At 46.8% G+C, this 16074-nt stretch overlaps 1 protein-coding gene across 1 annotated transcript in view; it reads left to right on the top strand.

Annotated features, from left to right (window-relative positions):
• The window catches only part of LOC105529956 (beta-adducin-like), a 32642-nt gene that overhangs the window by 1460 nt on the left and 15108 nt on the right, over nucleotides 1-16074 (top strand). The window contains exons 2-6 of the mRNA XM_011967253.1: nucleotides 651-749; nucleotides 6712-6888; nucleotides 12150-12407; nucleotides 13545-13664; nucleotides 14544-14633. Of these exons, the coding sequence (XP_011822643.1) occupies nucleotides 651-749; nucleotides 6712-6888; nucleotides 12150-12407; nucleotides 13545-13664; nucleotides 14544-14633 (744 nt within the window). The remainder of the gene's footprint in view (nucleotides 1-650; nucleotides 750-6711; nucleotides 6889-12149; nucleotides 12408-13544; nucleotides 13665-14543; nucleotides 14634-16074) is intronic.

Genomic DNA, 16074 nt, shown 5'->3' with positions numbered 1-16074 from the left:
TGAGTTAGATTAGAAGGTCACTGTGGCCTCTTTCTAGAGCTGTGAGATCTCAGAGCTGACAGGGCCTCATTGAGTTTATGGTGCAGAAACCTAAGGCCCAGAGCGGTGATGTGGCTCACCTGTTTCTGCCGGGCCACCGCTCAGAGAACTGCCCCCTGGGGCTTTGACTCCCACATCGACTAAGTCACAGGAGCAAGAGATGGCTTTTGAGGTGGGAACTTTGTATTGGACAACAAATAATTTTATTCACTTTAATACGCACACCAGTTTTTCAAACTTCTAAGCTTTCTAAGGCCTAAAAACCCAAGCATTGCCTAAAGAAATGACCAGGCTATTTAGTCTGTTTTAAAATGCCTTTTCAATTTCAATTTTTAAAATGCCTAAAAACCCAGGCTTTGCCTAAAGAAATTGATCAAGCTATTTAGTCCCAGTTTTAAAATGCCTTTTCAGTTTCTCAGGGTAGATGCTTTGAGTTAAAATCCCATATCGGGTAGCTTTCGGGTATTTGATTAGAGAACATAAACAAGGAGTTGGGAGAAGGGGCCCTGGGATTGGTTGTGGAAGTTGATCTAAATAAAATGAAAAACCTCTCCCTCTTAACTAAAGTTTAGAAGACTTAAGGTTTTAATGGACTGTTTATTCCTCTACAGATCCTGGTGCTAAGAAACCATGGAGTGGTTGCTCTGGGTGACACCGTAGAGGAAGCATTTTACAAGATTTTTCACCTGCAGGCTGCATGTGAGATACAGGTGAGCACATTCTCCTGGGAAGTGGGCCCAGGAGTGAGCTCTGACAGGGGCCTGTGGGCATATGTGGTGACCCTGTTGGCTGTGATTTAGGGAGTCTTTTGATGCCAGCCTTCTAAAGGCCTTGCCCTATTTCTCTGCCTTGGCACCATCTTATCCTGAAGTTTCCCACTTAGGATTAGTTCTGTGGCTTTGAAAAATGTATCAGCATTGTGCAACAACCAATAAATACCCACTTCTTGGGAGTCAGTGCCCAGTCTGGGGAGCTGCCTGGGCTCATCAACTGGACAGTGGGAGAAACTGTAATAAGGCATAGAAATTTTTTACCATGCTCATATGTTACATGGGGTATAGCCTGTTTGCACCTATGCCCAACGGACACACAGGTAGGTTTTGTTTTTTTTTTTGAGGGGAGGGGGTTGGTTCGCAAAGGCCAGGAACGTGGTCAAGTCCAGAAAGAGAAGCGGAAAGCAGGCCAATCGGAGTGTTGATGTGGCAGCCTTAACAGCCAGGGCAACCCCAAGTGATGTCCAGGAAGCTGTCATGGAATCCCTAACTGGGAAGGGATGGAGATGACAGGCGTGTCAGTGATCAGGGAACCCCCTAGAGGAGTTGGTGGAGAAGCAGTAGGAAAACAGACAAACCTGTAGTTGTTTTTTGTTTTTTTTGTTTTTGTTTTTGTTTTTGTTTTTGAGACGTAGTTTCGCTCTGTCACTCAGGCTGGAGTGCAGTGGCACGATCTTGGCTCACTACAAGCTCCACCTCCCGGGTTCACGCCGTTCTCCTGCCTCAGCCTCCCTAGTAGCTGGGACTACAGGCATCTGCCACCAGGCCCGGCTAATTTTTTGTATTTTTAGTAGAGACGGGGTTTCACCGTGTTAACCAGGATGGTCTTGATCTCCTGACCTCGTGATCCACCTGCCTCGGCCTCCCAAAGTGCTGGGATTACAGGCGCGAGCCACCGTGCCCGGCCTCTAGGCCTATTTTCTACATTACCTCATAGCAACAAGGAGAAGAGTTTAATCTTTTTGTTTTGTTTTTGAGACAGAGTCTCACTCTGTCACCCACGCTGGAGTGTAATGGCCTGATCTCGACTCACTGCATCCTCCGCCTCCTGGGTTCAAGCAGTTCTCCTGCCTTAGCCTCCTGAGTAGCGGGGATTACAGGTGCCCACCACTATGCCTGGCTAATTTTTGTGTTTTTAGTAGAGATGGGGTTTCACCATGTTGGCCAGGCTGGTCTTGAATGCCTGACCTCAAATGATCTGCCCACCTCGGCCTCCCAAAGTGCTAGGATTACAGGCATGAACCACCGGGCCTGGCCTAGATTAATGTTATTTTAATTGTTGCTCCTTACACCAAGGATAACTGTTTTATTTCCAGAGACAGGGTCTCACTCTGTCACCCAGCCAGCACCAGCATGGCTCACTGATGCCTCAACCTCCTGCGTTCAAGCAATCCTCCCACCCAGGAGTTCCAGACTAGCCTGTGCAACACAGTGAAACCTTGTCTCTACTAAATATAATAAATTAGCTGGGTGTGGTTGGCAGCACCTGTGGTCCTAGCGACTCAGGAGACTGAGTCAGGAGAATTGCTTGAGCCTCCAAGGTCAAGACTACAGTGAGCTGTGATGGTACCACTGCATTCCAGCCTGGGTGATAGAGCGAGATCCTGTCTCAAAAAAAAAAAAAAAAAAAAAAATTAAATCTTGTGGAAATATGTGACCTAGATTGAAAGTGTAATCTCCGCATCTAGATTTTTTTTTTCTTTTCTTTTTTTTTTTTTGAGATGGAATTTTGCTCTTGTTGCCCAGACTGGAGTGCAGTGGTGCTATCTCGGCTCACTGCAACCTCCACCTCCCGGGTTCAAGCGATTCTCCTGCCTTAGCCTCCCAAGTAGTTGAGATTACAGACATGCGCCACCACGCCCAGCTAACTTTTTATATTTAGTAGAGATGGGGTTTCACCATGTTGGTCAGACCAGTCTCGAACTCCTGACCTCAGGTGATCCACCCGCCTTGGCCTCCCAAAGTGCTAGGATTACAGGCATGCACCACCTCATCCAGCCTACATCTGGATTTTTTTTTTTGAGGTGGAGTGTTGCTCTGTTGCCCAGGCTGGAGTGCAGTGGCACAATCTCAGCTCACTGCAAGCCCCGCCTCCCAGGTTCACGCCATTCTTCTGCCTCAGCCTCTTGAGTAGCTGGGACTACAGGCATCTGCCACCAGGCCCGGCTAATTTTTTGTATTTTTAGTAGAGACGGGGTTTCACCGTGTTAACCAGGATGGTCTTGATCTCCTGACCTCGTGATCCACCTGCCTCGGCCTCCCAAAGTGCTGGGATTACAGGCGTGAGCCACCACGCCCGGCCACAAACCTGTAGTTGTATAGACAAGGTGGTGTTGGATAAGCCAACCACACACTTTTCAATGTGGCAAGTTGGTCAGGAGCAGTTAGGGGGCCTTGCACAACCCTGAAAAGACCTTATTAACCAGACCAGGCTGACCGGGCTCCATTCTCCCCACTCTGGGCTGTGTGCCCTTGGATAGAGGACTTGCCTTGCTTGAGCCTCTGTCTCCTCAACTGTAGACATGGGGCCCAGCGAGTTGCTGTGAGGACGCAAAGAGGGGTGTTGCTGATGATATTTTTAGGACTCAACTGACATATAGAGGCCCGTTGCTCCTGGATGAGTCAGCTCTTTGCCCAACCCCTTGGTGTCCTGTCCGCCCTCTCCTGGCCGGCCTAGGCAGAGCACCACCCAGAGGAAGAGGTCTTTCTCTTGGAGGTACTCTGGGGAGATTGAGATCTGCCTGGAAACGTCACTGGTGGAGGCTCTGCAGTGGGACCTTTTCAGTCATTTTTAGAGGATATGTGGTGAGGACAGCTGTGAAGATAATGATGAGGAAGTGTTAGAGGCAGTGGTCAGAACAGGAGCAGGTGGACACAGACCCAGCTGGTGCCTTTCTGATGTGATGTGGTGCCCCCCCTGCTGCCCAACCAAAGATTCTGGCCCTGAGCTCTGACCACTGACTGGTGGAAGAATCTGGTGGAGCCTCTGGGATACAGGGAAGCTACTCTCCCTTTCCCACATCTGAACTCTTAAGAGCTCCCTATCTTCCTTCGGGAGAAGAGTCTTCAATAAGAAAATATCTCCTGTAAAAACATCATCTCTGCAAAGATAGCTCAGCCCTAAAAATGAATGGAGAGGGATGCCCACGTGTCGCACCACCCCACATGGTAAAGTACGCCTCTCCCAGGGTGCAGGCCCCCAGAAACAGTTTCTGGACAGTGTAAAGGGCAGAACTGCGGGCTTCTGTACCTCACAGCCCTACTCCCCCAGTTGCTGTCACTTTCTTTTCAGGACTGGTTTGCTGAGACCTTGTTACAGGACCTCAGGCAATGCAGACGGATAACCCCGGGAAAGCTCCAGTGACCTTTTTTTTCCTCCCTGCTAGTAGAGCAGAGAGGCTTCTAGAGGCGGGAATAGAGCTGGAAGATGTGGAAGAAAAAAGCAGGAAAACCTAGAGGAGGCGTGGGCGGATCAGGGCATGAAGAGCCTAGGTAACGGTGACTGCAGGTGCCGCTGGGAGCACAGCCCTGGCCAGGTCATTTTTGGGTGAAGCGGCCAGCACTGAAGCTCTGTTTCCATTGTGGGCCAAGTTTTCTCCCTTGGTGACCTTGGCAAACAAGCGAACGTGGCTATGGTCATGTTAGCAGTTCAAGGCTGAGAGCCTATTTATTTCTCCTGGGGATGGTATTCTCTCTGCTCCCCATCAATTTGGGGTTCCGGGAAACTGGGTCATCCCCCACTGAGAATGGCAGCTCCCTGCTCTGCCGACAGGCAGATGGGAAGAAGCTCAGGCAGTTCTTCTCCATCTGCTACCCGTCACCATGGAAACCGGGGGAGGAAGAGGGAGGTGGGAGGAGGCAGCTCTTACAAGGTTGTGGGCAGTCTCTCCCTCTCTTCTTCTCCGTTAAGTATGGGTCCCCAGGGAATAGCACTTCTCAAAATTCATTCATCAGAACATTTATATGGCACCCCATATGTACCAGGTGCTACACTAAGTGCTTTAGATGTATTACCTTAAAGACTTCTCATAAGGTAGGTACTGCTATTTTCATTTTAGAGGAAACTGAGGCACACAGATGGTAAATAGCTGCTAAAAGTCACATAGTTGGTAAGTGGCAGAGCCAGGATTCAAACCCAGGCAGCCTGGTGCCTAGGTCCGTGCCCTTAAACATTACCTGGAGAAGCGCTGCCTCACCAGGGCTGTGAGGGGCAGTGGGAGAGGTCTGTCTGTCCTCCGCTAGACGCATGGCTTGGATGAGAAGGGCGTAGATAATATTCTTGCTTCCTTCTCTTCACAGGGTGACAGGGGTCACCTGGGAAGGCTGCCTGGCTGACCTCAGAGAAGTAGCACAGGGGCATTTGTTAAATGATGAATTTAACACACTCTAAGGTCTGTCGCTGATCCTCTTGGGTTCATAGACCTGTATTTGTCAGCAGGTTAAACTGGATTTTTTCATTTCCAGTAAAAAGTAACTGTCATAAAAGTACTGAAAGTTTGTGTAATTAAAGCAGTTTCCCATAACAAGCAGGCTAACACGGGATATCATATCTTATTCGGAATGCTAACATAATAATGTGCAGTGCAAAACACCTGTCTCACCACCTGGAATATTCACAAGCCACTGTCCCTTTATGTAGCTGGATTTATCATCCAGGAAGCCAGACCCTAACCAATTATATCTGAGTAGTAGATACATGAGGGTAAATAGAATGTACCATTAGATGAGCATGGAATTAAAAAAATAAGAGGATTTGTTAGATTAATGAGTGTTTTTTAGGATCATTCTAAAATTGCCTACTGTATACACACACCTCTTATCCTAATACTCAGAGTCCATTGCCTACAACCACTTGCATTGCCCTCCCCATGTAGCCTTGACAATGGGACAGACAATCTAAGTCCATGAGTGAGAACTGTCACCCCTGCACAGCGCTTGGCTGTAGGCATTTTATCTGTCTCCTTTTTCTGGGCTTCCTTGACTGACTAACCCCATTGTGGAGAATGTATTCTTCCTTTGGACCTGTGAATTCATCCCATGAGGTTACAAATAAATTTCATTGGCTTGGGAGCCAGCCTATTTCTTTCAAGTGACTTTAAAAAATATATAGGAGAGGTCAGCCATGGTGGTTCATGCCTGTAATCCCAGCACATTGGGAGGCCAAGGCAGGTAGATTGCTTGAGCCCAGGGGTTCGAGACCAGCCTGGGCAACAGGGTAAGACTCCATCTCTACTAAAAATACAAAAATTAGCTGGGTGTGGTGGTGCACATCTGTAGTCACAGCTACTCAGGAGGCTGAGGTGAGAGGATAGCTTAAGCCTGGGAGGTTAAGGCTGCAGTGAGCTGAGATTGTGACACTGCCCTCCAGCCTGGGCAACAGAGACCCTGTCTCAAAATAAAAATAAAAAACATCGGAGATATTTCAAACATACAGAAAAATGCAGAGACTAACATAATAGACACCCATACTTACCACTCAGATCAAACATATTCATAACCTCTGGCTTCAAATCTTGAAGAAACAAAATATTACAAACAAGAACTGAAGTCCCCTTTGAAGTCCTTTCCAGTCTCATCTTCCCTCCCTCCCTAGATATAATCACAATTCTAGGTTAATCTGTATCCCAGGTAACTTTAAGTCCTCTGTTTTGTTTGAGTCTTAAGGTTTAACGCTTGCTATTTCCTTCTTTATAATCTCTAAGAACTGGCATCAGGAAATAAACTAATAGCTCTTTTCTTGGAAATGGGTGCATGCCTATCAAATGTGGGTGGCTCTTTCTCAGTTTGGCCTCTAAGTTCTCCTCTGTGACTCCCCACTCTCTCATCACATATAGGAGCATACATAAGTGCAGGGTACTCGTGTGCACATGGGCTGAGGGCTCTCTGCTCTTTGCTACAGGTGTCGGCTCTGTCCAGTGCCGGGGGAGTGGAGAACCTCATCCTCCTGGAGCAGGAGAAGCACCGGCCCCACGAGGTGGGCTCTGTGCAGTGGGCCGGGAGCACCTTTGGGCCTATGCAGAAGAGCCGACTGGGGGAGCATGAGTTTGAGGCCCTCATGAGGATGCTGGACAACCTGGTGAGTCTGCTGACATTGCCCTTCCAGACCAGTCCATTGAGGCTTAGCCCCCTGGAACTAGGAATTACAAGGCATCGGGCGGGCACAAGAACGGCCAGCATCACAGTTAGGTTGTTGAAGCCTCGTTGATGGGAAATTTGATTTAGAATGTGTGGTTATTCTAATAGTAGTTGAATTTTTGTAAACTGTGGACTTTGCCACCACCAACTAAGTGCTGTGGACGTTGTCATATCTGCAGAGTCCTCTATGAAAAGTTGTAGTCTAGGCCGGGCGCAGTGGCTCACACCTGTAATCCCAGCACTTTGGGAGGCCGAGGCAGGCAGATCACGAGGTCAGGAGATTGAGACCAGCCTGACTAATGCAGTGAAACCCCGGCTCTACTAAAGAAAAAAAAGAAAACAAAAAAACAAAAAATTAGCTGGGCTTGGTGGCACACACCTGTAGTCCCAGCTGCTCGGGAGGCTGAGGCAGGAGAATTGCTTGAACCCGGGAGGTGAAGGTTGCAGTGAGCTGAGATTGTGCCACTGCACTCTAGTCCGGGTGACAGAGTGAGACTCCATCTCAAAAAACAAAAAAGGTCATAGTCCAGTAAAAACCAGGACACAGAGCCTATCTTATACTGGGGCTTTGCTCATATCTTTTATATAGTTAATTTTGTCTTTCTGTCCATTTCATGACTTTTAATGCAGAAAACACATAATACTACTAATTTTCTTAATCCTAGGCAGCACCTTTGTAACAATATCCTATTGGAGTGAATAAATGAACTAATCAATCATGTAACGAATTAAACTAGCATGTGTCTAGGAGTGGGCTGGCTCTTCAAAAGATACAAAAAAAAATTTAAGACATACTTTCGTCTTCTAAGGGCTAACAATTTAGCTGAAATATGGGATATAAACAGGTGACAATTCAGGAACAAGAGGAAAGCATATGCAATGAGGAGCTAATTGCATAAGAGGCTGTAACTTCTTAGATTGCTCAGAGAAGTGAAAGATGAACTCTGTTTATAATGTTCCGTCTGATTCATTTTTCTCATCCTCACTGCTACCATCTTGGGCCTTCTTTATCATGTCAAGGTTATTGCAATAATGAATACATTTCTCCCTGCCTTCGGTTCCTCCAAATCATCTCTACTTTGTTACTAGGCTGACCATGAGGGCCACTTTATAATAATGAAAGGTACAATCCACAGTGAAAATACAACTCCCATTAACATTTGTATGCTGAGTAATCTCTGCCTAAAGAAAGCACCATGACTAGATGGTTTCAACAAGAATTCTTTCCAACCTTTAAGACACAGATAATTCTGTTATTTAAACTATTTCAGAGAGGAGTGAAAAAAGAATACTAAGCCATAATAATTGTAACATAATTAGACCAATTTTTCTTTGAACGTTGATGAAAAATGCTGCGTGAAAACTAGTAAATAGTATCAAGCCTAATAGTAGAATAATAATATACAATAACTGGTAGCTCATTCTTAGAATTCAGTGATGGCTTAATAATATCAATCTATAAATCTTTTAAATGTATTTCATGATATTGAAGCATCAAAGGATAAAAACTTTTGATCTGTCCAGTATGGTGGCTCACTTCTGTAATCTCAGCACCTTGGGAGGCCGAGACAGGTGGATCACTTAAGCCCAGGAGTTCAAGACCAGCCTGGGCAACATAGCAAGACTCTGTCTCTACAAAAAATACAAAACATAGCCAGGCATGGTGGCATGTGCCTATTAAACTTTTAAACAAAACAATTATTCTTGGTCATAGCACTATTATTTAATATCATTCTAGAATAATACTGGAATTCAATCCAAGGCAATGAAGCATAAGAGGTATAAATATTTTCACGCCTGTAATCCCAGCACTTTGGGAGGCTGAGGCGGGTGGATCACGAGGTCAGGAGATCAAGACCATCCTGGCTAACATGGTGAAACCCTGTCTGTACTAAAAATACAAAATATTAGCTGGGCGTGGTGGTGGGTGCCTGTAGTCCCAGCTACTCGGGAGGCTGAGGCAGGATAATGGCGTGAACCCAGGAGGCAGAGCTTGCAGTGAGCTGAAATCACACCGCTGCACTCCAGCCTGGGCAGCAGAGCGAGACTCCGTCTCAAAAAAAAAAAAAAAAAAAAAAAGAGGTATAAATCTTTTAAAGGAAAGGAAATTATTATTTACAGATAATGTGGTTACATGCCTATAAAGTCCAAAAAAAAATCAACTGAAAAAAATATTAGAAATAATGAGAATACTTTTATAACCACCTGATGGGTTCTTCCTGCCCATTACACAAGCAAAATCATTTCACAGAGACCATGGCATTACAGTAAAGAAAGAGTTTAACTGATGCGAGCCTGGCCACACCATGCAGGAGATAGACTCAAATCAATCTCACTGAAGCCTCAGAGGTTAGGGATTTTTCAAAGGGGGTTTTTCAAAGATTCCTGGTCTTAAACTCTTGGGCTCAAGTGACCCACCTGTCTCAGCCTCCCAAGGTGCTGAAATTACAGGTGTGAGCCACTGTGCCAGGAAGATTCAAAGATAGTTTAGTGGGTAGAGGGCTAAGGTATGGGTACTGCTGATTGGTTGGGGATACAGTTATAGGAGTGTGGAATATGGTGCTTGTGCACTGAGTCTGCCTATGGGTGGGGCCACAGGACTGACCGAGTCCCAGTTGTCAGAAATGCAAAAGCCTGAAAAGATATCTCCAAAGGCCAATCTTAGGTTCTACAATAGTGATATTATTTACAGGAGTAACTGGGGAAGTTGTAAATCGTGTGACCTCTGGAATAATGGCTGGTAATTATTTAACTATGCCTACATCTTAGAAAATTCAGGCCCCTTTCCTCTTCCTAACTTGGTGGTCTTTCATTAGTTTTACAAGGGCAATTTAGTTTTTGGGAAGGGCTGTCATCGTTTACACTATAAACTAAATTTCTCCTGAAGTTGGCTTGGCTCACATCCAGGAATGAGCAAAGCCAGCCAGCTTGTGAGGCTAGAAGCAAGACAGAGTCAGCCGTGTCATATCTTACTTATCTTACTGTCATAATTTTGCAAAGGTGATTTCAGTTTAAGGTGGTCAATTATGCAAATATATACAAAAATCAGAAGTTTTTGTGTCTTAACATTAACTACTTTGAAAATATAATAATGGGAGAAAATAATCCTATTTGCAAATGGAGTACAATCATAAAATATTAAAAAGCAGAATCCATTTTTTAAAACCATAAAACTTTATTAATAGACATCAGAGAAAACCTGAAGTCAGTGAAGAGCTATAATTTATTCTTGGTTAGAAAGCTTCAATAGGGTAAAGACGTTACTTCCCCAAAATTAATCAGTAAACTCAATGGATTTCTTTCAAAAATGAGGGAAGATACAAGGACTTGACAAAATGCCCTTCCATGTGAAATTCAGGATGGCTAGGACAATGTTACAAAAATAAAAGTAATTAGGAATACTAATTCCACCATGACAAAGTGTGATAAAACTTTAGCAACTAAATGGCATGGCACTAGCAAAATGGACGTGCAAAACAACGCGACAGCTTAGAGAATCCAGAAATAGATCCAAAATATATGAGAATTTAACACAGGAAAAACAGGCACTTTATAAATCAGTGGGGGAAAGATAGACTACTTGCCATCTGGGAAAGAAAACTGAGGCAGATTGCTACTTCATTTATTTCAACAAGATAAATTCCTGGTTTATCAAAATGGTAAACATAAAAAGTGAACTCATAGGGGTATTAAAAAACATAGATTTATGTTTTTGATACCCTTGTGTTAGGGAAGACCTATCAAGCACGGCAGAAAAGTCTGCAATCATGACAAATATTGATAGATAAGATATTAAACAATTCAAAATGTGCATTTCTATAAACCACTCCCCCGCCATAAACAAGGTAAAAGACAAAGTATGGAGGCAAATATTTTCACCATCTATGATAGTGAAAAAATTAATATTCTTAATTTACAGAGCTTACAAATCAATGTGAAAAAGAGAAACATCAATAGAAAAATGGGCTGAGGCCGGGCACGGTGGCTCAAGCCTGTAAATCCCAGCACTTTGGGAGGCCGAGACGGGCGGATCACGAGGTCAGGAGATCGAGACCATCCTGGCTAACACGGTGAAACCCCGTCTCCACTGAAAAAAAATACAAAAAAACTAGCCAGGCGAGGTGGCGGGCACCTGTAGTCCCAGCTACTCGGGAGGCTGAGGCAGGAGAATGGCATAAACCCGGGAGGCAGAGCTTGCAGTGAGCCGAGATCCGGCCACTGCACTCCAGCCTGGGTGACAGAGCGAAAAAAAAAAAAAAAAAGAAAAATGGGCTGAGAACATAAACAATTTACAAAGGAAAATAGTTAAGTAGCCATTATATGTGATTGGAAATATCCATTTTACTAGTATCAAACATACATGGACACACATGCGTATGCATAGAGATAAGACTGGAAAGGTTTTTAGTGGTTGTCTCTGGAGTGGGAGTTTGCATAAAATTCAGTTTTTTCCTTATTTCTTTATTTCGCTTAATTTTTCTACATGGATCTGTGTTTCCTTTATAATCAGAAAGATACCTTAATGCCATTTTAATTTAAAAATAAAAGAAGACCAGGAGAGTTGAATATTGCTCCAACAGCTGCCAGGATTCCAGAATGTTTGTTCTCTCCAAGAAGCAGTCAGCTCCAGCTTTGAGGGACGTGGCCTTGCTTAGGAGACAGGAATGTTCTTGAGTCTGCTTTCAGGGTTCTTAGAAGGAAATTGTTAAGAAGCTTCAGAGTCAAGGAAAGGAGGGGTGACTAGTAAATCAGCTGGGAAGCTTTTAAAGATCCTGTAGCCCAGGCCACGCCATGATCTGATTCAATGGGCAACTCTGCATCAGGGCCCAGACGTCAGTGTTTGTGTGAAGCTCCCCCAGTGATTCCAGTGTGCGGCCAGGGCTGGGAGCCACTGGACCAGAGGAAATCTATGGCTCCATTTGGATGAGGAGCTCTGTCTGTCTGGTCCACAAAGGTCTAGGGATTTTCTCAGCCCAGATCAGAGGACTTGTTGGGGCAGAGAAAGAGAGGGGTTAGGGGACCAGGAGGAGGGAACAGTTCTGAAATATACCAGAAGAGTGGAAAGCCTAGATTGTTTAATGGAGATTTGGGTTTACATGAAGAGTCCTTTAAGCAGATGGAAGGAAAGGTGTGTGTGCGTGTATGTGCATGTAGAGGCCTTTTTTCTCACCCCATAAGTGGTTCTGTTTTTGTCCTTTTTAGGGCTACAGAACGGGCTACACGTACCGCCACCCCTTTGTTCAAGAGAAAACCAAACACAAAAGTGAGGTGGAGATTCCAGCCACGGTCACAGCCTTCGTGTTTGAGGAGGATGGTGCCCCAGTGCCCGCCCTGCGACAGCATGCCCAGAAGCAGCAGAAGGAGAAGACCCGCTGGCTCAACACGCCCAACACCTACCTGCGGGTCAATGTGGCTGATGAGGTCCAGAGGAGCATGGGCAGCCCCCGACCCAAGACCACGGTAAGGGGGAGCCCAGGACAGACCCGGGCAGAGAGGGGCAGGCTGCATTTGCAGGATGAAGCAGTTTTAAAACGGGAACAGAACAAACCTCTCCTGCCCCAGGTCAGTAGCATCCTCTTTGGGCTTCCTATTTGGCCTCTGGGAGCAGCTGCTCAGGCCCACTGAGCCCCTGACCGCTTCCTCCTTGACCTCTGCCTGAGTTTTTGGATCTAAGGAGCAGATTTCTCCAGAAGGCAGTTGGGCCAGGCACATGACGCAGAACCAGTTGGTTTGTGTTTCTTTCTCCCACATCCACAGGGGGCTTCTGGGAAATTCAAGGGAGGAGCATTTAACATTGGGACTTCAGATCTGATGCAAGTCCAGGAGGCAGGCTGTACAGCCACTTCTATGAAGTTACCTTTTCTCTCCCTCTCCCCACCCACAGGCTCTCAATTTCTCTTTAACATAAAAGTAGCCAATAGCCAAACAGAATAGCTCTTCATAAAACAATATGAAGCTCTCCTCGGTGGCTCATGCCTGTAATCCCAGCACTTTGGGAGGCTGAGGCAGGCAGATCACGAGGTCAGGAGATCGAGACCATCCTGGCTAACACGGTGAAACCCCATCTCTACTAAAAACACAAAAAAATTAGCCAGGCGTGGTGGTGGGCACCTGTAGTCCCAGCTACTCAGGAGGCTGAGGCAGGAGAATGACGTGAACCCGGGAGGCGGAGCTTGCAATGAGCCGAGATCGCGCCACTGCACTCCAGCCTGGGCAACAGAGGGAGACTCCGTCTCAAAAAACAAACAAACAAACAAACAATATGAAGCTCTCCAAACTCAAATCAAGTTACCTAATACTGAAGCCCAAATGGTTGCCTGTGTGTCAAAGCTGTTTCCCAAGGTTCTGACCCCGACTCTTGGACGTTCTTTATAGCCGACCTTTGGCCTGAGGGCCTTCATTGGTAATTGGGTCATCTGTTGCCCTTCTCTGCTCCTGGAGACAGACATCAAAGATGCCGAAGAAGAGAGAGTGTCTATGAGTAGGCTTGCTGACCTTCCACGCAGGCCGTTGGGCCCAGATCTCATGGGTGGACCACCAGGGAGGATGCATGGGCCTGTTCCCTCACCTCAGCCCCATGGCCTTGTGTTTGTACAGTGGATGAAGGCTGACGAGGTGGAGAAATCCAGCAGTGGCATGCCGATTCGCATCGAAAACCCAAACCAATTTGTGCCTCTCTATACCGACCCCCAGGAAGTGCTGGAGATGAGGAACAAGGTAAGTGGAGGCCGTTTATCCCACTCTTTCTTCTCCCACATTGGGGGTCTCAAGTCCCGCAAACGGGAGCTGAGTTCCCAGGATGTGCCTAACTTGCTGACATCTCACAATCTCACATGCCTCACAGGAGAGGGAAACTACCATTGACTGACCATGGCCCAGGTGTCGTGCTAAGCGCCGTACTCATGTGGTCCCGTAACCCTTTACCTAGAGCGGGGCTTGGTTTACACATCCGCTGTGTCTGAAAGGCCTGCCCACAAACTGAGTTTTAATGAATTTTATACCATTTTCCTTTTGGTTTATTTGCAATGTTTCAAGATCACTGTGTTTGTTTCTGGATCTTTGCCTGACAGTTCACTTGCGTATATTTTTAATGTTACTTTAAAACTGCAGTTGTAGCAGGCACCTCTAACAGGTCAGATCACTCACAGGATAGTGTTGCAGTGTGTGGGCCTGGATACCCTACAGCACTTGTTGAAAGTTTAGATTCCTGGGTCACCCTCCTCTACCACCCTCCTTCCCTTTCCCCTCTCCCCAGACATTCAGATTCAATGGTGGGAGGGGGTGGGTGCCTAGAATCTGTATTTAAAACAAATTCCTCATGGGCTTCTTAGGATCAACTATGCCTCATTTTACTTTTCATAGTTTACAGCTCCTTCTGGTTTCATGAAAATCTGGTGCTTTACATAAATTGCTAATTCACCCTGGAACAGACTTGGAGGCCCCCGCTTAGACTGCAAGGATTGCATTATGGTAGGAGACAGGCTCCCACACCGCTGGAGGACCTTTCCAGACCCCAGGCACACCAGTATGCCCCCTCCCAAACTCCACGCTGACCCCGAACAGCCAGCTCACTCTCCCTCTCCCCTTTCCACACAGATTCGAGAACAAAACCGACAAGATGTGAAGTCAGCGGGACCTCAGTCCCAGCTCCTGGCGAGTGTCATTGCCGAGAAGAGCCGAAGCCCGGTACAGCAGAGGCTGCCCCTGACTGGCGGGGAAACATGTTTGCCTTCGGGGTCTTCTGTGCCTGGGGCTGGGCTGCAGGACCCTTGAGTCCTCATACCCACCTTCCCCTGTGATCTTGGGTGCTGGTGCTCTTGCTGCAGAATGGAGGCCCACCTCACAGGGGTGCTGTGAGGACCAGGGAGGACAATGTCTGATGGCCCTGGTGGGCACTGGGCAGGGGAACAGCAACCCAGCCTGCCCACAGGAGTGATGCGGCCAGCTTCCGTACCTCCTGCCGTGGAACTCCACTCTGTCCTCCCTTACTACCCCATGAAGTGGGGACTCACAGGCTTGGGGCTGGAGACTCCCAGGTGTGCCCAGCCCTGAGTGTCTCTGACCTCTGTGCCTGGTATGATGTCATCCAGCCAGAGCTCTGGGAAAATGATCATGTACCCATAGAGAGGGGGCATGAAGACAAGACCTATGCTCCTATAGGATGGGAAGGGACAAGATTGCCCACACAAACCCACATTGAGTTAGAAAGTATTGTCATTGTTTTTGTGCTTGAGATAGAACAGTGTTTTGTCTAGTGCTTAGCAAAATGGGTGAAGTTCAGAATTCTGGCATGTGCTTGAAATCACCGCTGCTCCTTGCAAGGTAGCAATGGACATGACATTTTCCTTAGCAGTAAAACTCGGGGAAATACAGGAAATGTTCCTCTCTACAGGGCAAATTGTGGTGATGCAGTGATTTCAGATCAAGACTGCAGCCCACAGGGTGGGTGCCCGTTGGCAGGAGAAGTGCAAAAGTTGCATCATCACACCTTCCTCCCCTCAACCCCAACTCAGCCAAGATGGGGAACACTGAACATCCCGTAGGGTCAAGGATAGAAATAGCCATGTTCTGGGGGGAGGTGAGAGTTTAGTACAATAAGCAAAACTTAAAAAACAAACAAAAATCTCCCCTGCCATGTATACCAAGTGCTCTTCTCAGAGTCCCTCTTCTTGGGTTTTTGGTCTTGGATTCTCGGTTGACTCCGTGATTCCCTACATTAGGCCTGCTGTGGCCTCCCTTTTGGAAGGGACCCAGGGGCCAGAAGACCTGGCGGGCCAGGGCAGGGAGGACTGGCAGGCTCCAGGCTCACCTCCCTTTGGCTTCACTCTCTTTGCTCCTCAGCTTCAGAGTGCTGCGTCCTCAAAGGCCAAGATGAGGATGCCGAATTAGGAAAAAGGGCTGTGGAGTCTGAATTTTAGTCCCTATCTTGGGCTGGAGGGGTCAAAGAATTCCTGAAGCTTATGCAAGGGCCGGCTGGTCAGCTCCTTGGAGCCAGGGGCTCCACAGAGGTGGCAAAACCCAGTGATTTTGCCACTATCCCTGCAGGGACCTGCGGTACAGGCAGGTTGAAGATCTGAGACTCAGGAACCTTGGCCCCTTTGTCACTTACGACTGTGTGCGAAACAGG

This window comes from Mandrillus leucophaeus, unplaced genomic scaffold (genome assembly GCF_000951045.1).
Source record: "Mandrillus leucophaeus isolate KB7577 unplaced genomic scaffold, Mleu.le_1.0 Scaffold795, whole genome shotgun sequence".
Taxonomy (NCBI): Eukaryota; Metazoa; Chordata; class Mammalia; order Primates; family Cercopithecidae; genus Mandrillus; species Mandrillus leucophaeus.
Note: the sequence above shows the minus strand (reverse complement) of the source record. Positions and strands in the feature narration are given on the sequence as shown.